The sequence below is a fragment of the Herpailurus yagouaroundi genome, unplaced genomic scaffold (genome assembly GCF_014898765.1).
Source record: "Herpailurus yagouaroundi ecotype Mexico unplaced genomic scaffold, PumYag 160, whole genome shotgun sequence".
Taxonomy (NCBI): Eukaryota; Metazoa; Chordata; class Mammalia; order Carnivora; family Felidae; genus Herpailurus; species Herpailurus yagouaroundi.
In genome coordinates this window covers 20,492,771-20,517,911 of record NW_024412401.1, presented here as the reverse complement: position 1 = coordinate 20,517,911, position 25,141 = coordinate 20,492,771, and the positions used below count along the sequence as shown (strand labels likewise).

The 25,141-nt window shown below is 38.1% G+C and overlaps 1 protein-coding gene across 8 annotated transcripts in view; it reads right to left on the bottom strand.

Moving 5' to 3' along the window:
* UNC13B (unc-13 homolog B) overlaps nucleotides 1–25,141 on the bottom strand; it is a 158,237-nt gene that overhangs the window by 104,933 nt on the left and 28,163 nt on the right. For 7 of the 8 annotated variants that reach the window (XR_005792535.1, XM_040481595.1, XM_040481594.1 and 4 more), the window contains exon 5: nucleotides 2,373–2,408. The exons of the other annotated variant lie outside the window; for it this stretch is intronic. Coding sequence is in view for 6 of the 7 variants with exons in the window: in XM_040481595.1 (XP_040337529.1) it covers nucleotides 2,373–2,408 (36 nt within the window). In the remaining variant the exon portion in view is untranslated. The remainder of the gene's footprint in view (nucleotides 1–2,372; nucleotides 2,409–25,141) is intronic. 8 annotated transcript variants of the gene reach the window in all.

Sequence of the window (25,141 nt, the reverse complement as noted above, 5' to 3'; positions counted from 1 at the left end):
ATTTGTTGTTCTGAACACTAGAGAGAAAGGATCAAGGGACAAAAACCAGTATGTCTTTCAGACTTCATGTTTTCTGAAGCTACAGATGGATTTTTCATGCATACAGATGGGAGGACAGGGGCAAAAAAGCAGACAAAGCCAAAAAGCCTACTTAAACTCCAGCAGGAAAAGTATCAACACAGAGAACCAAAGAGGGAGCAGTGATAGACAATCTTACTGATTATGAGGCCAGAATTAGGAGCCCATGATACAGAGTTAGAAACTACTTAGTTTTTCACTGAATCTGATCTATTACTTCTAAATAACGCTCTACTTTTTTATTTTGCTAGGCTAACAGGAAGAATACTCTAAAACTTTCCTAAAGGCTGACATTTCTATACTGAAGAAATAAAGGCAGGGCACCTGGGTGGCTCAGTTGGTTGAACATCCACCTTTTGATTTTGGCTCAGGTCAAGATCTCAGTTTGTGAGATCAAGCCCCAAGCTGAGCTCTGCTTTGATGGTGCAGAGCCTGTTTAGGATTCTCTGCCTCTGCCTCTGCCCCTCCCCTGCTTGTGCGCTCGCTCTCTCTCTCTCAAAATAAATAAACTCAAAAAAATAAAGGGCAAATATTAAGAAACAAAATGTTTCTAGAAAGAAGAGGTTAGAAGTAGAAGAGAATATGAAAAGTAGGAGGGGACAGAAGAAAGGAAATACAAAACAGTGAGGTGAGACCACAGAGAGAAAAAAAGGTAGATGAGAGCAAAGACCAGCTTTTCTCCCTGGACACCATCCTCAATCTCCCTAGAAAGTAAACCTCCTGGCACCACCAAGGCTGATTAGAAACTAAAAAGGGAAATTAAGGAAAAGGCTTGAATAAAAGAATTGTGCTTTCAGTGTGGCAGTGGTGATCTCTTACTGGCTCTACTCTCTCCTCCACAACACCACTGCAGCTAAAACAGAAAACTCCTGGTTTCACTGAGAAATAGAACCTATATGCAGGTTTGGTTACTCAGCTTAAGGAGGACTTGTGAGCTCATATGAGGGCAAAAATAGAAAAGGCTGGGAAAATTAACTCATTCAAGTATTTATTGAGCCCCTATAAGCACAATGGTAAACAACACAGAAGATTCAGAGTGTAGAGTCAGCTTAATAGGAGAGAGAAAATATTGATACAAATACAAGAAACGAACAATCTTGAAAACAGTACAAACCCAATGCTGTATCAGTTGAAGGTAAGGTCACTTCCTGTTAGTGTGAGCAGGGAAAGTTTTATGGAGGAGAGGATTGTGAAAGACTGGCAGGTTTTCAACAGGTTAAGTTTGGAGGGAAATACCTCCTAGAATCTGGATAAAAATAATGGCATGTGTAAAGGCCCAATAGTGAGAAAGCCTATATATAATTTTGAAAAACACTTGGTAGTTCATTTGGCAGGTACATAAAAGGACATGGAAGGAAATGATAGAAAATGAACCTGGGGAAAGTAATCTAAGCTGGGTCAAAAATGGGCCTCTGGTACAGAGTAGGCACTCAAACAGTACTGAATGAAATACTGAACAATGAGGCTTTCTGGTATGTGGTGTTCCTGGATTGAATCCCTGTCTTTAAACCCAGAGTACAGATAGAACTTTATCAGCTTGAGAAAAAAGGAGAGAGAAATCAAACGATTTTTTTTTAAGGCTTACTTTTTTCTACTTGAAAACCTTAAGTTAGCTCTCTTAGGCTACCTTTGAGCAGCATTTCTGTAATGGAAATACTCAGGATTCAAATGACAGAAAGTACATATTCATGAGAAATCCCAGGGAGAACAAAATTTGGCCCCTCTTAGCACCTGCTGGATATCTAAGCACTGGTACTCAACCAAACCCCCTGTAAGATGGATAACAGAGCCAGTAACGTTAGCCTGAGGCTGTGTATTCTTGCTAGAAAGAACTGACTGCCCACTCTCAAAGCTCTAGAATGAAGCTGGCTTCCAGCCTAGCTGGGCTGCTTCAAGGAGAGTCAAACCATGTCCTCAGTCTCTTGTTCACAAAAATAAACTTCCAGAATGAACTTTCTTCTAGTCACTGCACTCCTTAGCCAAGAGACCAAAGGAGAGGGTTTCCTATACTAGGAGCTGATGGTATTACTTACCTCTGGGAAAGAAAAATCAAGAGATACTGCTAAGATTATAACGGGGACTTTGGTTTGAAATTTCTCTCTCTCCCTCCTTCCCTCCCTTCAAAAACCCCAGCCTGAAAGGATATGCCATTCCATTGCAAGTAATGCATATATGCTTATATGCATGAATATCCTGCTTCATAGTTCAGAGGGAGTGTGTTAAAGGCTAAAATAAAAAAAAATTTTTAAGGATAAAATCAAGAAAATTAATAAGGAATTCAATTTCTTACGTACTCTGCTGCTCTCCCCAGCCCAAATAGGTCCAGTGACCTAAGAAAACCGCAAATGGTAGCAAAAAAGAAGAGTGACAGAGACAATTTTAGGAATAATTCAAAGATCATTTCCCCAACCCACCAATCATTATACACCTTACCTTGCTTGAGCCTGCCCTACTTGTGTTCCATTACTTTCACATAACATGTAGACAGGCTTCTGCCTTCTATCAAGCATGAGACAAATCTACAAAGTACCCTTGCTCTCTATAATTTACCATACAGAATAACAAAAAACAGCTTCTACACTCTTCGTTTAAAAAAGTTTTATTTATTTAAATAATCTCTACACCCAACATGGAGATCAAACTCATGACCCTGGGATCAAGAGTCACATGCTCCTCTGACTGAGCCAGCCAGGCACCCCTGCTTCTACACTATTTTAAACCTCCTTCTGGCCTAGGTCTCAGAACATCATCATTTAGGAGCATATATAACCTTCCTTATTCAAAATGACAAAAATTCAACCTGTCTCTAAGAAATCCTTCCTTGTCTTGATGTTTGCCAAATCTGAGACCACCACAGTATATCCCTGAGAATCTCAGACCTAACACAGTGGAAGAGAGTGATTCCCTTGTCTGGGAGCAATGATGTCTAATTTTGACGCTCTTTAAAAGGCCAAAGAATGGCATTAACCTCTAATCTTCCAAAATGTAATGAAACACTGTAGCCCTTTGGGTGCTCAGAGAGAGCCACTTTTTTTCTCAACTGCCTATAGAATTTAATAAAATCCATTAAAACACAGGAGCTTTGAATGACAAGAGAAAACTGAACATTTTGTATTCATTTTTCAGATTAAAAAAAATTCAATGTTAATTACATTTAAATCCTATTTCACATTCAACATTGAATTTGAGGCAACTAATGTGATGCATGTGTGTGCATGAGAACACAATCACTAAAAATAGGCCTTTATCCCAAGAAACAAGGAGTAATTTAGCTTCATAATTAAGAATATGAGTACTCAAGCCAAAACTAAGTTCTTTTAAGCTCTGCCACTACTGGCTATATGGCCTTGAAGAAGTTATTACAGACATTTCCTCCAGGTAATATGAGAATAGTATGAGTCTCGTTGGTTACTGAAAGATTATAAGAGAAAATCCACGTAAAGTACCTAGCACAGGTCCCTGGAACAGGGAAAGCAATGGGCATTTCTTGTTGTTTTGTCATGTTGCCAAGTTTTTGCTTGCCTGATAAGTTCCTAATAAATAGGTAGCAGGAGGGTCCACACACTGACAACCCTAATATCTGCTGAGGGACTGTCAACGTCTGGGTTACAAAGTCCTCAGAGTTCTAAAGGTGCAGTTCCCTTGAAAATTTGCGGTTAAGACTCAAAATTCTGGAAGCACTGAATGACGTCAAAACAGGATGGTTTCATTACCTGAGCCAACTCGCAATCCTGGACATATGGGACTACTACTAATCAGTCACAGTCTATTTAATTTAACTATACACTGAGAGTCAGTTTTCTTCCTATACTTACTTCTTCCTTTCTTTTCACCCCTCAAAAAGGATACGTTGGTTTACTGTGACATTTTTTGTTTTAATAATTTACTTACACTCTAAACACAGGGAAAGAAGGGGTCTAAAAGAAAATTCTTCCAGGCTGTACCACTGTTGCCATAACAACTGTGAATAATTACCTTGCTTCTTTAAAAAAAAAAAAAACTGAAAAATAATCACAGAACTTCAGAACATGCCTATCACCCTAGATTGCTCCAAACAAGTGACAATGCTATTTCTCCTGAAACTCTGGACCCAAAGAAACCTCTCATTGAAGGACACTGCCTCATCCTTGAATGTACCACAGCACTGCATAGCAGTTTCCTGGAAACAGTAGGTGCTCGATAAATGTCTATTATATGACTAAACCAAATGAATGATTTGATGCCATCTACAAGGTCCAACCCTAAGCCATGAAAATAAGTTATGCTCTCTGACCAACTAGTTCCCTATTGTCACTTGAGAGTGGTACCATTATAAGAGAAACAACATCAGTTTAAGTGGGCAAGTTTCCTTCCCCACTCCAAAAATGCACTAAAACATCTCACTAGCCAATAGAACAATACTGAGGATTGTTAGGTTTTGCTAGGCATAAGTACCAATAAAGGGGGTAAGGGATTATTCCAGGAAATGGAAATTATACATGCAAAAGTATATTCGGTGAACCTGAAAACAGTTCTAGCATATCTGAATAGGAGGCTACAGGGTTATAAAAGAACCTAATCAAAGGAGGTCCCAGGTAATATTTGGAAATTTAATAATGTTAGGAAATTGGAATTATCTGGAGGTTAATGCAGAGCTGTCACAGCCTTTTTCTTTTTTCAATTCCAATACAGTTAACATTCAGTGTTATATTGGTTTCAGGGGTACAATATAGTGATTCAACAGTTCTATACATTACTCAGTGCTCATCATGGTAAGTATACTCTTAATCTTCTTCACCTATTTCTCCTGCCCCCTCACCCTGTTCCCCTCTGGTAATCTGTTCTCTACGGTTGACAGTCTGTTTTCCAGTTTGTCTCTTTATGTTTCCTTTGTTCATTTGCTTGTTTCTTAAATTCCACATAAGAATGAAATAATATGGTATTAAGCACGGGAGAGACAGAATCAGATTTGTCATTTTAGAAAGAGAGTGGTGGTGGTGCAGTATGGCCAAAAGTTTGTAGGGTAGGTGGACTGGAGACTGGTGTCAGGAAGGCTGGTAAGGGAGCTACTATACTGGCCTGATGATGGTTTAAACTAGGAAGGTGGCAGAGGGAGTGGAGAGAGTGGGTACATTTGTGACATAAAATATATCGGGTTTAATAAGTATTGAATGTGGGAAGTGAGGAGAGTAAAACCTAAATAATACCGCCCAGCTTTTTAGCTTGAGCTACTGGGTGGGTATGGCATCATTCATTAAGAAGAGAAATACAAGAGAGGGGCAAGTTGAAGGAGATGATGAATTCAGTGTTAGATTATTGGCTTTGAGGTATTTATGTGCTATCTCAAATGAATATGTCTGGGAGACAGATGGATACATGGTTGTGGAGCTGAGGAAAGATATGTGGAGTTCTAAGTTTTCAAGAATACAAACTGCCATGAAAACAGATTTTTCTGCTTTATTCCTTGCTGTACCCTTAGTGCCTGGCACAAAATAGCAGCTCAACAAATAGGTGTAAATCATGTATAAAAATTAAAATGTCAGTATATAAGAACAATGAGGCAGAATGCAGGATAAGGGGGGGAGGCTGTACAAAGGGGTGAGGGGAACCTACAGAACAGCCACGTTTAAAAAGCAGACAAAGAAGGGAAGGGAAGAAACAAAGAACAAAACAAAGTGTTGGTGACGCTGTGAAGACACTGGCATTCTCATACATGGTTGGCAAGAATGCAAAGTGGTAGGTCACTTTGGAAAATCTTGGCATTTCTTACTAAGTTATATACATACCATAAAACCCAGCAACCCTCTCATATGTATTCACCCAAGAAAAATAAAAACATGTTCACATAAAACCCTATACATGAATGTTCACAGTTGCTTAATTCATATTCACTAATAACTATAAATATCCATTTGATAAACAAATCATGGTATATCCATATAATTGAGTACTATTCAGGAATAAAAAGGCATGAACAGAAACACACAGATGAATCTCTAATGCAGTATGATAACTGAAACAAAAAAACCAAAAGACAAAAAAAGCTACATACTACATTATTCTTATATAATTTTCTGGAAAAGGCAATACAACAAGGGCAGAAAACAAATGAGGGTTTGCATGGGCCAGGAGTGGAAGTGGTTGACTACCAAAGGGGTTTAGAAAACTTTTAGGGTTGATGGAACTGCTTTATATCTTAACTATGGTTATGGTTATAAGACTGTATGTGCTTGTGTTTTGACAAACATAGTACTGGACACTATGAGGGAGATTTTTACTCTATGTAAATTATACCTTAATAAAACTGACTTTAAAAAAACAAAAAGGAAGAGTCCATGAAGGAGGGTGTGAAGAAGCCAGAGAGGAAGAAAACCAGGGCCGTATCATCTCTGAATCAGAAAAAAAAACAAAAACAAAAGCAAGGTTTCAAGAAAGCAGTGATCAATAAGTGTTAAGTGCTACAGGAGAGTCCAAAAAAAAAAAAGAAAAGAAAAGAAAGAAAGAAACTGAAAAAGGCCTACTGGATTTAGAAATAAAGAAGTTACTAAAAACTTTAATAGAAATGTTAATGAGTGAAAGCTGGAGTATAGACTGTTTAGAAGAAAATGGAAGCACATACAATAGAATAAGGAGACATCAAGAGATTCCACAATTCATACAGTAAAACACTGAATGTGAGCATGGTGGAAGATACTGCTTATCACAGGATGCAAAAAAGGAAGCAAGCAGGGAACAGACAGTGGCCAAATGTGTTACAGAAAAAACTAAGTACACTAAGAGCCTCTTCTAAAACCAGCAACATTCTCAAATTGGGCATTCACACATAACAAATATGTGCCAAACTGACAATTTTAATGAGCATGCTAACGTTTCCCACCTCCCTAGAGCCTTAAACCTCTTCAGTTCACATACTTAACACGTGAATAACCAATTACCCTGCAGTTCAGTGGCTCCTGATGCTAAGAGTTAGGCAGTCTGAGCCTCTATTGGCAATGACATTATATTTATAATGTTATGAGCTCTGTGCAGATTAGCATTACCAAGTGTACCTCAAGCCCCAAACCACTGAACTCCTGGCACTTCCAAGCCAGAAACCACAAAACCATTCCAAAAATTCCTCCCTACTTTATCTCCCGTGTCCAGCCTGTTAATAAGCTTAATAGTTAATTCCACTCTGAGGTCTCCTTCTTACTGTCCCTTCTTCATAGTTTCTCAGTCCTTATCGAGGAATCCATTACCTCATGCCTGAATTATTGCAGATTATTGCTGGACTTGTGACCTTCTGATCTGTCCCATTCAATCAACCCAGCAGATGACAACTAGACTAATTTTCCCAAATCCAGTTTCTGATCACATCGTTACCGTTTTGATAATTTGTAACTGCTCACTATCTATAAAAGAGTATATTTATCTTCACGGCTTTTAAAGCCCTCTATGATCTGATACCAAATAAATATCAAATCTCATTGTCCACCATTCCCCCAGAACAAAGTCTTTGTTAACTGGCAAACAGGTATTGTCACAGTTCCTATGCTTGCCACACTTGGGAGATAAAGGAATGAGCCTGATTTCCCCTATTTGTCCCTCAACTTCTGAAGCCAGAATGTCCTTCGTTTCCACTCCTTGCTGATTTAATAGAATGGGTTTTGAGTTTTGGAATCAGATAAACCTAGGTTTAAAGCCATCACTTACTAACTGTGTGATCTTAGGCTGCTTAACTTCTCTGCCCTTCTATTCATCACCTATAAAAAATGAATAGTAATAACACCTCTCAAATTTGCAAAAAAATTGAAAATCAAGTATGTAGCATTTAGCTCCATGTGCCAGACGAATGATAATTACTCAGTAAATGTTCCCTCTTCTCCCTTATTTAGTTGGTACCCATTCTTAAGTTCCACTTAAACAATTTTCCTTAAACAATGCTCAATGACGCTAATACAATGTCTCTATTATCAAAGCAAAAACCATCTGCCTATTCCTGAAAAAGTTAAACACACATCTACCCATATGATCCAGCCATTCCACTTCTAGATATTTAACCAAGAAAAATTAAAACATATGATCATGAAAATGTTCATATTATTCACAATAACCAGAAACAACCCAAATGCCTAGCAATAGGTGAATCAATAACAAAATGTAGTATATCCATGATAGAATACTACTTAGTAATAAAAGGAAATGCATTACTAATACACTCAACAAAATGGATGAATTTCAAAAATTTTTTAAATGTTTTATTTTAGAGAAAGAGAGCACGTGTGCTTGCGCACAAGTGGAGGAGGGGCACAGAGAGAGAGAGGGAGAGAGAGAATCCCAAACAGGCTCTGTACTGACAGCAGTGAGCCTGATATGGGGCTCGAACTCACGAACAGTGAGATCATGACCCAAGCCAAAGTCAGACGCTCAGTTGCCTGAGTCACCCAGGTGCCCCTACAACACACTTTAAAAAAAAAAAAAAAGAAAAGAAAAAGAAAGAAAGAAAGAAAGAAAGAAAAAAAAAAAAGAAAAAAAAAAAGAAAAAAAAAATTGAGTCCTGTTATAAAACGCATTACCTAGATCCCACTCCCAGAAATTCTAATTCAAAATGCCGGAAGTGCCTTAAGAATCTGTGTTGTTGTTTGAATCTGCCTTTTCAGTAAGAAGCTGGGGACTCTCATGCCACTGATTTTGAATTACAATTTGAAAAATAAAGCTACAGAATTTCCTATATGAAAAAGCCAGTCTCTCAGTCAAAAGCATAGTGCTCCTGCACTGATGGAAGAAGGCAGCCAGACGGACTATCCTACTGAGCTCAAAGACCAGTTCAATGTGAGCGTACATGTAAATGAGAAAATTCTAGCAGGTCCAGGACCCAATTAAAAATGAATCCTCTTTCATAGAAGGTGAAGATTCTTTACTTATCCCTGTTGACTATGCAATGGCAATATACTCACAGGCTTCTTGTTCTGTTTATTTCATCTTGTTTCTAGTGGAAAACATTAGAAATCAGAAATAGTCACATTAAAAAAGTAAGGTCTATAGTTACCAAACAAAACAACCCCAGGCAACTGTTATATCACCAGTTAGTCCAGTGACGGTCAATTTTTCCATGACAATGAAATGACAGGATATTTGAGCCTCAGACTTCAAGTGAATAGTCATCTGTCTAGGCAATGACAGGACTCATCTACCAATTACTAAAATGTAGTAATTACCAGGTAACTCACAAAGGACAATAAAATCAACCACTAGAAATTATTCCATTCTCCCTTTCAAGACAGGAGATTAGATAAGTACTATAGAACTTCCCTTTCCATTGAAAACAGTAAAAAACTGTTAATAAAGAAAAGTACTTCAAACCTAACATAAGAGAATTTAAAAAAAAGAAGCTATTGACCAAACTTCTTTGTGAACATATGTATTAAAATACAAGCAAATCTAACCTGGCATTATAGTAAAAGAATAACTGGGGCACCTGGGTGGCTCAGTCAATTAAGTGTCCAACTTCAGCTCAGGTCATGATTTCACAGTTTGTGAGTTTGAGCCCCCCTCCCCCGTCAGGTTCTGTGCTGACAGCTCAGAGCCCAGAGCCTGCTTCAGATTCTGTGTCTCCCTCTCTGTCTGCCCCTCCCCTGCTCACACTCTGTCTCTCTCTCTCTCAAGAATAAATAAACATTAAAAAAAAAATTATAGTAAAAGAATAACTTATCATAATCAACTAGGGCATATTATAGGAAAGGAAAGATGATTTATTAATAGAAATTGTTTAATGCATTCATCACATTGAACAGCTAGGTAATTCCTAGCCATTTTGAAATGTTCAATGTCAACTCCTTATTTTTAATATAGAAGCCCTAGTGAAGTATTAGATGCAGTAGGGTACACAAATCATAAGGGTACTGTTCAATGAATACTGTGAACACACTCATGTAACCAGCATACAGATCAAGAAACAGGAATTTTTAACTTTTTGCGGAACCTCCATACTGTTCTCTAGTGGGTGCACCAGTTTGCATTCCCACCAACAGGGCAAGAGGGTTCCCCTTTCTCTGCATCCTCGCTAACACTTGTTGTTTCTTGTGTTAATTTTAACCATTCTGACAGGTGTGAGGTGGTATCTCACCATGGTTTTTATTTGTATTTTCCTGATGATGAGCGATGTTGATCATCTTTCCATGTGTCTGTTAGCCATCTGGATATCTTCTTTGGAAATGATCTAGTCATGCCTTCTGCCCATTTCCTTTATTTATTTGGGGGGGGGGGGGTGGAGAGAGAGAGAGCATGCATCCTAAGCAGGCTCCACACTCAGCATGGAGCTAGATGCAGGGCATGATCCCACGATCCTGGGATCATGACCTGAGCCAAAATCAAGAGTTGGAGGCCTAAGTCAGTCACCAGGTGTGCCATGTTCTGCCCATTTCTTAGCTGTCTTTTGGGTGTTGAGTTTGAAAAGTTCTTTATAGATTTCAGATACTAACCCTTTATCAGATAGGTCATTTGCAAATACCTTCTCCCATTCTGTAGAACTACCCTACAATACAGTAATTGCACTACCCAATAACTGCACTACTAGGTATTTACCCAAAGGATACAAAAATACAGATTTGAAGGGGCACATACACCTTGATGTTTACAGCAACATTATCAACCATAACCAAACTATGGAAGGAGCCCAAATGTCCACTGACTGATGAATGGATAAAGAAAATATGGTATTTATATATAATAATTTATTACTTAGGCATCAAAAAGAATGAAATCTTGCCATTTGCAACAACGTGGATGGAGCTAGAGTTTATTACGCTAAGCAAAATATGTTAGAGAAAGACAAATACCATATGAGTTCACTCATGTGGAATTTAAGAAACAAAATAGGTGTGGGGTGGCTAGGTGGCTCAGGGGGCTAAACGTCACTTTTGATTTCGCCTCAGGTCATGATTTCAAGGTTCGTGGGTTCAAGCCCCGCATCAAGCTCTGTGCTGACAGCTTAGAGCCTTGGGCCTGCTTCAGCTTGTGTCTCCCTCTCTCTCTGCCCCTCCCCTGCTCGTATTCTGTCTCTCTCTCAAAAATAAACATTTAAAAAAAATTAATAAGTAAAAATTGGGAAATTAAAAAAATGAAGTATCTAGATCAGAGAAGTATAATATTAATATGCAGCCATCTTTATTATAAGTCATAAATACATTGGAAACCAACATGGATCTTTAATTTAAAAAATCTAGGATCTAGGGGCGGCTGGGTGGCTCAGCCAGTTAAAAGTCTGACTGGCTCAGGTCATGATCTCTCGGTTCATGAGTTTGAGCCCTGTGCCAGGCTCTGTGCTGACAGCTCACAGCCTGCAGCCTGCTTTGGATTCTGTCTCCCTCTCTCTCTGCCCCTCCCTCACTCACACTCTGTTTCTTTTTCTCTCAAAAATAAATAAACATGAAAAAAAAATCTAGGATAAGAAAGAAAGGGGGGGGGAGGGAGGGAGGAAGAAAAACACAATAGATCAACTAGCCTTTGAACCAGCTATTTCTTCTAACCATCACACTTTCACCCAGAGAGCCATACTGCTAACCACCTCCAAGTTTTACTCAAGTCATTTTCTGTGGTTTATACACTAACCACCTTATTTATAATTACAACAACTTCAATTCTAGTGTTCCCAATTACCTTGAACCATCTACTCTTTAATTTTTTTTTAACCTTTATTTTTGAGAGAGAGGGGGGCGGGAGAGAGAGAGAGAAAGCATGAGCAGGGGAGGGGCAAAGAGAGATGGAGACACAGAATTCGAAGCAGGCTCCAGGCTCTGAGCTGTCAACACAGAGCCTGACTTGGGGCTCCAACTCACAGACCAAGAGATCATGACATGAGCTGAAGTCAGATGCTTAACAAACCCAACCATCCAGGTGCCCCTGAACCATCTACTCCTTAATTGGCCCACTCTCTAAATTCCCATATAATTTCCTTATTCATTACATTTACTGTCTCCTCCCACTCAGGATCTTTTTGAGTTCTGCTTCCTGATGTATCCTAAGTACCTAGAACAGAACCAAGAATGTATCAAAAAATGTTTCTAAGGCACCTGGCTGGCTCAGTCATGAGCATGTGACTCTTAATCTTAGGGTCCTGAGTTTGAACACCACAATGGGTGTAGAAATTACTAAAAATAAACTTTAAAAATGTTTGTAGAAGAAGAGGATCAAAAGATAGAGGAGAAAAGGGGGAGGGCAAAAGGGGCATTGAGGCTGGATGTGAGAAAATGAGTATCAGGAGCAGAAATATAAATAGGTACAATCTTTCTAGAGTATAACTTGACAATATCTACCAAAACTTAAAATGTGTATATCCCTTAATCCAATAATTCTGCTTAATAGAAATGCACTAATTCAACTAGTATTTATTGCGCAAAGGTACTAGGAATACACAGATAAACATTTCCCTTACTCATAAAATTTATGGCCTGAAGAACAAAAATATATATCAAACAATCATACATATTAAGTAACTATGAAGGAAAGGTACTTAAAGGTACACAATATATAATGGGGAAGGGGAGATCCATTTGCATATTCCCAAAAAAACACATTTGTATGAAGTTGCTCACTCTAGCACTGTTTCAATAGCAAAAATTTGTGAAAAATCCAAATATCATCCACCAATTGGAGAGGAGTTTTAAATTGTACATTTCAAATGAAATATATCAAATTTGAATTTGATCAATCTTGCAGTTCAACTATCAAGTTACCAAAAAATATAAAGGACAGAAGAGTAAACTATGCTATGGGAATATATTGAGCAAAATTCACAATATGGGAAAGTGTAAGTCAAACAAAGCCATGTAGTTAACGGCTTTGTCACTTCAATAAAAAACTGCAAGAAAAAAATTAGGAGATGGAGAAGGAACCCATAGATTAAAAAAGAACTATAAGATGTATCAAAAAAGACAACATAGGCAAAAATAAATTCTTATGTTTAGTGATGTACACTTGAGTGATAAAATATAAAGCAAGGAAGTCATTAGCATAAAGTTGGTAGAGTAGTTACTTTTAGGGAGATGGAAATTATGATTGGGAAGGGGCTTGTGGAGAGCTTTCTAGGGTGCCTGACAAAGGTCTATTTTTTGCCTATCTTATGTGAATTCATTAAACTAAATGTCTGTTTTATGAAGTTGTGTATCTGTTATATTCTACAAAAGATTTTTTAATATATCAAACAAACTGGGTATATCACTACAATCACCACCATCTGATTGTTTCATTCCCCTAAGGTCTTTAAAGGCTTCTCATTGTCTTCAAGATAAAATATAGCTTGCTACAGCTTTCAAATCCTGTAAGATATGAAGACTCTATGCCTCATCTCTGATCCTGCCCCACTCTTATCCCCTGCCCTCAAGTCATCTAGAATTTTCAACACGCTTATAAGTCATGCTTTTTTATGTTAGTATTTTAGTACCATAAACACTTTTCTCCTTTTTTTTTTTTTTCCAACGTTTTTTATTTTATTTTTGGGACAGAGAGAGACAGAGCATGAACGGGGGAGGGGCAGAAACAGAGGGAGACACAGAATGGGAAACAGGCTCCAGGCTCCGAGCCATCAGTCCAGAGCCCGACGCGGGGCTCGAACTCAAGGACCGCGAGATCGTGACCTGGCTGAAGTCGGACGCTTAACCGACTGCGCCACCCAGGCGCCCCCTCTTTTCTCCTTCTTAACTGACTCCTACTCATCTTTCAAAACTTACTTTACGCCAGAGGTTTTGAAGGAAGTAAGGATCAATAGGTAGAGCACAGGGAAATTTCAGGAAAGGGAAACTATTCTGTGTCATATTATTAGGGTGAATATGTGTCGTTATACATTTGCCAAAACCCATAGAACACACAATGCAAAGAGTGAACCTACAGACTTTTGTTGACTTTTAAATTCTTTTCAATTTAGGTATCATTTCCTCTGGGAAGCCTCTCCTAACCACCCAAAAATTGGGTTAAGTTGTTTTCCTCCACTTTCACTTAATTACATGGTAGTAAATATATTTTCCTCTCTGGACTTGAGCTCACTAAGGTCAAGGACTTTCATCTCTGTATCCCCAGTGCCTAGCATGGTTCTTAGCATGAGGAAAAGGTGTCCAATACTTGTTTGTGCAATGAATAACTGTAACAATTGTTGATCTCTACAATATTTCTGTTAATCCTGTTTAGCCGATCAAATTCATTTCTTACCACTCTGAACCAATGAAATCAATAATAAAAAAAACCATAAGATGACCATGCTTTTACAGAGTAACAGACTGTTGTATATATACAACAAGTACTGTGACCAGGTTAGGCACTTAAGTACTGTAATCAAATGAAACTTTTTTTTTTTTTTAAGATTTATTTTTTAAGTAATCTCTACATCCAACATGGAGCTCAAATTCACAACCCTGAGATCAAGAGTCACATGCTCTACCACCTAAGCCAGCCAGGTGCCCCTCAAATGAAACTTTAATACATTAATCTGACATTTTTAACATACATAATTGCATGCCACAGTAATTGAACAGAAATGATAATAAGTTGATGTTAATGACTGCAATTAGCCACCACAAATTCTTTCTGGAAAAAGATAAGATAGAAATAAAGGAGTCAGAAGACTACAATTAACATTATTTTTATCAGCCAAACCATATTGTTACAATTTCTCTCTTTTCTTTGTTAGTTTGCCAACACCTATAATCATTAGTTTCAACTGCTTATACAGATACCACATGTACAGTGTAAAACTCAGCACCCACTCTTACTAGACTCACTGTCCTAGACTCACTGCACTGCCCTACTACTAAAATAAGACTCTCTGTATACTCTGTGGAGTCTATAACCAACATATTTTCCTGACTCTGAGAGTCCTAGTCCTGGACTAAAGGTTGCAAAACTGTGAAGTGACTCATCCTTTACTCCCGCTACCAAGGGAGGATGTTCCAGCCAGTTACTGGCCAGGAATGAGGCCAGGAAGGAATCCTCCCTTCACAATTTTCTTTTATCCTACTATGAATATCTTTCTTTTCAATCAATACATTCCAATTAGCTTCTTCAAAAGTCATTTCTGAACTCATCTCTTCTGAACAGCCTTCCTGAACAAACTAAACACCATTCTTAACCATTTGCTTCTTCTCAGCCACCTCAACACTTTCCTCTCTACTTCCAAGGTATTACTATTGAAAATAAACTGAAAGAGGGGCGCCTGGGTGGCGCAGTCGGTTAAGCGTCCGACTTCAGCCAGGTCACGATCTCGCGGTCCGGGAGTTCGAGCCCCGCGTCAGGCTCTGGGCTGATGGCTCAGAGCCTGGAGCCTGTTTCCGATTCTGTGTCTCCCTCTCTCTCTGCCCCTCCCCCGTTCATGCTCTGTCTCTCTCTGTCCCAAAAATAAATAAACGTTGAAAAAAAAAATTAAAAGAAAAAAGAAAAAAAAGAAAATAAACTGAAAGAAATTGTCCAAAATTAAAATATAAGCAGAAAGCCAAGTTGATAACCCAGAGAAGGAAGTTTGAACAGCACACCAAACAAAGAGGGGGGCCCACTTATTAAGAGCCAAAATAGGAAGTCAGAAATAAAAGAACCAGGATGGTAGATAGGGAAAGACAGGCTAAGCAGGAAGGAGATTCTGAGTCAATCAAGGCACAAGAACTATCACCTATGGCTGTTTTCACTGTGCTCTCTGGAATATGATTTGTAAGAGGCTGGCTGTACCTAAAGGCCAAGGGAGGAAAAAGCAGTCTCATACTTTGCTAGTAGGGGTGAAAATAGCACAGCCTCTATAGAAGACAGTTTTGTAAAATATTCCAAAATGTTGTATGTATTGTTAAATGCTCGATGCTATAACTCAGCAATTCCACTACTGGCTATCATCCAATACACATACATGTATAAAATTATACATGGGGTGCCTGGGTGGCTCAATTCGGTTGAGCCTTGAACTTCGGCTCTATTCATGAGTTCAAGTCCCACGTTGGGCTCTCTGCTGTCAGCCCACTGTGAATCCTCTGCCCCACCCCCCACCGCCACTCTGTTCCTCCCCTGCTCATGCACTCTCTCTCAAAAATGAACATTAAAAAATTATACATGTAAAATATCAACTTTAGCACTGTAACAGCCAATATCAGAAGCAACTTAAATGTCCTTTAATAGCAATTCCAATCCTAGGTATATATTCACAACAAATATATTCAAACAAATACTTGTAACAATCATTCACAGCAGCTCTACTATTAACAGCCAAAAGCTAGAAACAACCTAATGTCCATCAACTGATGAATGAATAAACAAAATGTGGTATACACATACAATGCAGTATTATTCCATCTTAAAAAGTAAGGATATCCTAACAAAGAAAAAAAGGAGACAAACAAAACAAAAAAGACTCTTAAGAGAACTAGTGGCTGCCAGAGGAGAGGTGGGGGTTGAGAAGGATGGGTGAAATAGGTGAAGGGGACTAGGAGTACACTTATTGTGATGGAAACTGAGTAATGTATAGGCTTGTTGGATCACTATATTGTACACCTGAAGCTCATACAGCTAATGTTAATTACACTGGAATCAATTTTTTAAATGTTTATTTATTTATTTTAAGAGTGTGAGTGAGTTGGGGAAGGGTAAAGAGAGAATCCCAAGCAGGCTCCACACTGTCAGCACAGAGCCTGATGCAAGATTCAGTCCCACGAACTGTGAAATCAAGAGACCTGATTTCGGGACCTGAGCCGAAATCAAGAGCCGGTTGCTTAACTGACTGAACCACCCCGGCGCCCCCAAATTTTAAAAATATGGAGCACTTCACAAATTTACGTGTCATCCTCATGCAGAGGTCATGATTATTGGAATCAAATTTCAAAATAAATAAAAGTAAAAAACAAAAAAAGGAAGGATATCCTGATACATGCTACAACATAGATGAACTTTGAAAGTATTATGCTAACTGAAGAGGGCAGTCATAAAAGGTCACATATTGTATGATTCCATTTATATGAAATATCCAAAATAGGTAAATCCATAAAGGCAGAAAGTAGATTAGTGACTGCCAGCAACTGGGGGTTGGGGGAAGAATAGCGACTGACTGCTTAATGAATACAGTGTCTCCTTTAGAGCTGATGAAAATGTTTTGGAATTATATAGAGGTGATGATTACATAACACTGTGAATATACTAAATGTCACTGAATTATACACTACAAAATGGTTAATTTTATAAATTAATTTCACCTTCATTTTTAAAATGTCCATTAATAGGAACTGGTTCCATACATGTAGTATATATTAAATATATGAAGTGAAAAAAAGCAAGGTATGTTAACACTATGCAAAGCATACTACCTTTTGTGAGCGGGGCTTTAAATATAAATGTATAAACTCTTGTGAATGAACAAACTCTCTCTAGAGAAATCCACAATAAATGGCAATAGTGGCTGCCTTGAGGCAGAAACCGAATAGCTAAAGGACAGGGTTGAGGAAAAAAATTTGTTTTTCATAGCATACCCTGCATCTTTTGATACAAAAATGAAATTTATGCATGTGGTCCCTTTAAAACATGAAAATGGAGGGGCGCCTGGGTGGCGCAGTTGGTTAAGTGTCCGACTTCAGCCAGGTCACCATCTCGCGGTCCGTGAGTTCGAGCCCCGCGTCGGGCTCTGGGCTGATGGCTCAGAGCCTGTAGCCTGTTTCCGATTCTGTGTCTCCCTCTCTCTCTGCCCCTCCCCCGTTCATGCTCTGTCTCTCTCTGTCCCAAAAATAAATAAACGTTGAAAAAAAAATTAAAAAAAAAAAAAAAAACAAACATGAAAGTGGAAGGAAGGGCTCCTAGGTTCAAGGTAACCAAGAATCAGCTATCTAGAGAACACCAACATGATTAGGATACTTTAATGCAAGAGCCAGAATAGGAGACTCAAATAAAAGTGGTAAATGGTGGGAGAAAGATGGCAAAGAAAGATCTCTGCCTTCTGGGATTTTAGAAATGAGAATGGGAAAATAGAGGAAATTGATGAGGTGGGAGATTCTTCAGGATAGAGGCCAGCTAGTCAAGCAATCCTATTTTCCTGAAGGGCATGTGTTCTAGATAAATGGAAGTCATTAGGAATGTAGCATTTGCTCTTCTGCTTCCATTGCTCATAGTAATAGGTCTTCAGTCATAAGCCACCAAAATTTTAAGTGGCACAAAGCTTTCAACCCTTTAACAAATTAGAAAGGAGACAACATAATAGGTGCCAAGACACACTAGGTTCCTGACGAAAGGGCTCTCAAAGAAGTGAATCTGCCAAACTAGTCCAGCTCTGTATATCTTCACTTTTTGAAGAAAACAACAGAGGGACTCATTTCCTTCTGCAGGGTAGCAAGTACAACTTCGGTATCACTCTACTCTCTCTAGACCAATATGGTCAGCATATAATTTGCCATCTTTTTAATCCTCTCCCCATACTTTTCATTTATCCTACTATGAATAATCTTTCCTTCCAATCAACACATTTTAATTAGCCCCTTAAATATCATCTTTAAACTCATCTCTCTGGAAAGACTTCTTGAACAAACTTTATGGTATTCTTAACTATTTGCTTATTTTTCTGTCACCCGAGAACTTTCCCCTCTATTTCCAGGGTACTGCTATACACCTGAGGATCACCACAACAAGTAACACACTCAAGTCACTGCATTTGTGTATTTGTCATCTTCTGATCAGTATGTAGGTTATGAGCTAGATCTTCTGATTCCTTTTCCATCCTCCCATTAATCCTCCTGCCCTTCTTCCTTGAACCTCAGAATATATTCTCTGGTCTATGTATCTACTCATTAAAAACAAGAATACTCCAAGAAAATACAGAAGCCTTTGGGGAGGAAGAAACAAAAAGATGTAACAGATAAACTTGTATGCAGAAGCTTTGAGTTTCTTTTCTGTAATGCTTGCCTGGAATTTCCAAGTTTCACAAGAAAAGTTAAGAGAGGTATTACAATTCTCATGCTGTCTGGTATCTGCTAAAAAGTCTTTATGTCTACTAAGAATAAACATGAACACTTTAATGCTTACAAATTACCTTACAATACGGTTGACAAGGTTTAGTTATTGCCAATATCACATATCAGTTACCTGATTATGAGTCTAAATCAGTCTTAATTACAGAATCATCCTAGGAAATCGACACACTCTGAAGAGAGTAAATTTTTGACCCAAAGAAAAAGAATAATCCCAAAAAACACTGCAAATTACACTCTTTTTCAATAATAATCATTTTTCTTGCTTTTTCTCCAGAAAAGCCTTTCCCTAAAAATCCAGATGGGCTGAGGTCTCTCAGAGGCCAAAAACCAGGCTTCACTCTTTGGGACCTGACACATCAGACAGTGAGATATGGCTGAAAAGACTAAGTCCTTACTCCTGCAATTCACCAGTCTAGTGGGGGAAAAAATCCTATCACTTAGGAAGCAAAGGTAAGTCTAAGAAAACATTTAAAGTACACTACACTAAACTCTACTAAAAGATAATGATGGGTGGTGGGCTCATGGGTATTATTTCCATTATTCCTCTCCAAAACTCAAATATGTTACAAGCATTCTTTCACATATTCAAATACTGCAAAATTAAAATTTAACTTATATTTGGGGGCTCCTGGGTGGCTCAGTGGTTAAGTGTCCCACTTCGGCTCAGGTCATGATCTCACAGTTTTTAAGTTTGAGCCCCACATCGTGCTCTGTGCTGACAGCTCAGAACCTGGAGTATGCTTCAGATATTGTGTCTCCCTCTCTCTATCCCTCCCCTGCTCGCATTGTCTATCTCTCTCAAGATAAACATTTTTAAAAATTTAACTTATTTAAAAAAAAAAAAATTAAAGGGCACATGGTGGTTCAGTCGGTTAAGAACCAACTGTTGATTTAGGCTCAGGTTATGATCTCAGGGTTTGTGAGTTTGAGCCCTGTGTCAAGCTCTGTGCTGACAGCATAGAGCCTGCTTGGGATTCTCTCTCTTTCCTTTGCTCTCTGCCCCTCCTCTGCTTGTGCGTCCTCTCTCTCTCTCTCTCTCTCTCTCTCTCTCTCTCTTTCTCTCTCGCTCTCTCTGTCAAAATAAACAAACATATTAAAACAAAACAAAACAAAACAAAATTAAGATGTTGCAAGAGTAGGAGCGCCTGAGTGGCTGAGTCAGTTTAGCGTCTGACTCTTGATTTCGGCTCAGGTCATGATCTCATGGTTCCTGAGATCAAACCCTGTGTCTGGCTCCCTGCTGACCTCATGGAAACTGCTTGGGATTCTGTCTCCCTTTCTTTCTGTGCCCCACAACTCACACACACTCTTTTTCAAAATAAACAAACATATAAAGAAAAGAAAAAGAAAGAAAAAGAAAAAGAAAAAGAAAGAAAAAGAAAAAGAAAAAGAAAAAGAAAAAGAAAAAGAAAAAGAAAAAGAAAAAGAAAAAAGAAAAAGAAAAGAAAAAGAGATGTTGGAAGAGTATACACCAAACTATGAAAAGTAGTTATCTTGGAGTAGACTGGAGAGGGAGTATTACAGACAACTATCACTTTCTATAGTATACGTTTCTTAATCAAAGATTTTTACAGTGAAGATGTTACATGCATGTCTAAGGTTTTGTTGTTTTTTGTTTTTTTTTAAAGTTTAAACTAAAAAGGGGACTAATTTAGTATGTTGGGGCAGGGGAATGACAATTCTTCGCAACACCCTGCAAAATAACCACAAAGTTTCCCTCACAACTTTTGAATTCTAACACATTATCTGGATATAAACTGCCAGAATTTCTTAACTCAGTAACAAATGTGTGAACTTCAATCTAGCAGGGTGAATGAGGACAGAGGAAACATTCCTAGTGTATTCAAGGCCAGAATTTCAGGGAAACAGACCTTTGCCATGGGAAGCAACTCAAGAAATAATCTATTCCCTATGGCTTCAATAAATTTTTAAAACATAGTAAGAACACAAAAGGGACACTGATGAAGGGGTAGTCAAATCTGAACTATAATCAGCTGTGAATATTTCACTGTAATATATGGTACTCTAAGACCAATTCAAAGGATGGAAAAAATAATCAAAAGGTATCTCTGATATATATACACATATGTTTGGACAAGTGTAAAACCTCTCAAATGATTAATAAGAAACTGCTAATGATGACTGCTTCTGAGGAGAGGACCCAAGTATCTGGGTATAGAAATAGAAGAAAGACCTTCTACTGTATTCTCTTTAATATTTTAAAGTTTGTGTGCCATTATGTATGTTTTCTATTTAATAAGTGAATTAATTTAAAAATAACACAAAAGGCAAAAGGCAAATAAGAAAAGCATATTTCTCTGAACAAATTATATCCTATGAGATTTTTGCCATCGAAGGGTGGTAGAGTAAAAAGAACATGGGCCTTAAAAGACAAACGGACCAAGGTTTTATCCCCAGTTCACCCACTCCCTAAGAAGTGACACAAAAGAAGATAAATGCTGGGAAGACCTGAACAAAAAAATACAAAAAATACAAAAATTAAAAAAACTCTGGTCTGCTTTCTTCACAATACCATGCAAAGTGGCCACCAAGATTTATAACAAGGAAAGCAATACACTGCACAACTTTTAATGAGACCAAATTTTGACATTGAGGGCATTGAACAGAACCCTCAAAATTCATGTCATGTACTTAAAGCCACATTATGACAAAAAGTGACTAGGAAAGTTAAGGAGCTAGAACATCTCTTTTATGAGGTTGCACTACAATGGATGGAGCTAAAAGCCAGCTGGTACAGGGACTACATAGCCCACTTAACAGGACTTGAATTTAAATGACAGTGTAAGTATTATGGCTTTGAGGAGTGGACATATTTGTAATTAAATCCAAGGTGACAGTGTCCCTGAGGAACCTGGGATACAAGAGTTCAGTAATTTCTCAGGTCTCCCAGGACTATCTTGGGTACCTATTACCCAATTTCAGGGCAGGGAACTGTTTAAGAAGGCTATCAAAAGTCCTAGTAGATCATAGAATGTTTTGAAGGTGACTGCCATGCAACAGCAACACAGCACTGACTGCAAAAGGATATAGAGGACACGGTGTTTTCTGTCGCTTCAAAAGTTACAGTGAGGGATTCTAGATCTCTTCAAGACACTGTTGGAAAATGGATTCATCCAGTATATACTCCTACAAGGATGCTAGCCCTAGTTCAGACTGTGAAGTCACAAAGTTCTCTAAGAATTAGGTCTCCTGATAAGCAGGGGCTATCAGCATGGTGGCTATCCTCATCTGGAAATAGTAATACAGGAAAGAAAATTACTGGAGAATAGGCCACAGGATCTGATGCCAGCCAAGCTTCCTTTTTATCTAGAGCTGTGCAAAGTGGTTAGCTCTGATGGTCAGGAAATGCCAAGTCCTCTCAAGTTGGTGTCCTCTGGTATAAAATACTGGGGGTGATGGGGCACCTGGGTGGGTTAGTCAGTTAAGCATCTGACTCTTGTTTTCAGCTCAGGTCGTGATCTCATGGTTTGTGAGATCAAGCCCCATGTCGGGCTCTGTGCTGACAGCACAGAGCCTGCTTGGGATTCTCGCTCTCCCTCTCTTTCTGCCTCTCTCTCTCTCTCTCTCTCTCAAAAATATAAAATAAACATTTAAAAATAAATAAATAAAATGCTGGAGTGGTAGTCTCATAGTCTATATGATCATACCTTGATGCAGTATGTACTTGCCAATTGGGTCCACTCCTTCTGGCACGGGGTGGGTCCAAAATGGAAGAAAGGGATTCTTAATCAGAAACAGATAAAATTTCCTGGCTACTAGAATCCACCATCTCCTGACTAGGAAAACAAGTCCTGGCCCCTATCAGGAGGCAACCATAATACCCCATAAACTTAAAGTTAGTCTTGTTTATGGTAGGTGGAGAAATAGGATTAAGAGCAACATTGGCAGTATCTGCTCAGAGTTTTGTGTTTGGTTGATTTTGGTCAAGGAATTATACTATCATCTGTACAGTGCACAGGAATCTAATCTCCCAGATGGGGAATAACTGGTTACATGTATAGAATGGCCCATTCCTCTGCCTCCCTCAAAAGATAGAATATTAGAAAAAAAGCCATAGCATGGCAGTAGACAGTTTTAGATGGAAACCGAGAACAATAGGGGTATATAAGAGGATTATGTGAATGTAGTACAGAGTAGATATATGCATGTCAGACATGATGGCTTAACAGTAGTGGGAAACACTGAACACCTCTAGCTTCCTGTCAAAGAATCAATAACATCAGCATGATAGATCAGCAAATATAACAAAAAGTTGAAGGGTAAGTCATTTTATACAAACATGTCTCTTTTGGATATGTTGGTAAAAAAAAAAATCCTTTTGCAGTTAGTGGTAGTCAAGTAAGATGTCACCACTTGGTAGCCAACCTGTGTATTAACTGACAATACTTCTCAATGTTTGGTCACTGGTATTTATGGACGTGACTCACACCCAACTCTTCTGAATCATACTTTAAGAAAAATTTTAAACAATATGTTGAGTTATGCCCTATTTTACTAATTTAAAAGACTGATTCATTCCCAGGGAATTTTGGTTTGTAATATGATATGTCACTATTTATAATAAATACTGTAACAAGACCAGTGAAACACACCCTTCACAGACAATCAAAGAAATCTCTGAAACACCAATGGTGGGCTATATCTCAAAACTTCAAGCCATCTTCAAGGTCCTAGTACAAATAAAAATAATAGACCCCAAACCCTTTTTATTTCAGATATAGTAACTGATTAGGAGAGACCTTAGGGATATCACCAATAAAAGAGACATTGAAACTTTAAGAACCACTTAGCACTCTCAATCAAGAAATCACTGGTATTATTAAACTAAAATGTATCAACCTCAACAACCAACTATTGTTCAATAGAGTCTCAAATCCAAACTGAAAAAGTAAATCTACATGACTGGCAAGTCCAGTCATTGGCAAATTGACAATGTGGCAAATCCACATTGTCAGGCCTGGGACCATTTTTAATACTTATTGTTTCCGTAATTATCATACACCAAATGCATTTGGAGAAAATCCTCAAGTACAAAAAAAATAAAAACAAAAATAAAACTTTCCTATATTCCTACCACTCAGAGCCACTATCAGAGCTGTATTTCCTTGGAAGTTTTTTTCCTATGTTTATGTGTAAACAATTTTTTAGATAATTGAGATCATATTATTTAATTACCTAAGAATCCTCCTTTTTAAAACTTATTCACAAAAATGTCTGCTGTATCTTAAACTATTTAAAAGCATAGTACTCCATTACATGGAGTTGCCACAATTATCCATTCTTCCAATATTTTTGCATTTTTTCTCCACTATAATTAAAATCTAAACATAAATGTTCCTTTGCATCAAGTTACTTTCCTTGAATATCTCCTAGAAGTAAAATTACTGAGTTAGAAAGGTTGTGCTAATTTAGACACCCTAGCAGAGTATGTGAGTAATCATCTCATCAAATCCTTGCCAGATACTAAATCACTTTTTGATTCACTTCTCAATTGCAGCCAGCAATACCATCATTGATAATATAGCGGGGAGGGGGGCGGGGATTGTAACAGCCAGACATGTATAAAAATTGAAAATAGCAGAAAGTTGTAGAACTTAGTAGTCCTAAAACTGTTTTGTGTGACAACATGGTGTGCTGCTTCATTCTTTGACAAGACACAGGTAGAAATATCCTTACTAAAGAATGAAGTTTGAAAATCACAGAAAATTTAAACACATTTGGAGAAGGAATAAACCAGTTTCTCTCTCCACACCAACTTCCTATTATGTTTAGCCCTGTGGCTAAGGTAAATATTCACATTATACCATTTGTTGCACATGAGATTTGTATCTAATATGCAGACCAAATTGCACAGCCTCAGAATATCTCAATAAATCGAACAAAAATTACTCAAATATGAAAAAGCTGCCATGTACATAAGACCTGCAAAAGTAAGCAGGAGGTTCAAGCATGCAAAAAACATGCATCTGAGGGTGTCTGCCACCAATCCTAACAACTGACTTAGTGTGAAAATAAGACACTGCAGTTAAGTAACTGCTTATGGCACAGATATGTCTTTGTATACTGGCATTCACTGAAATATCCTAGATCTTCTCTAGTTCTTGATCATT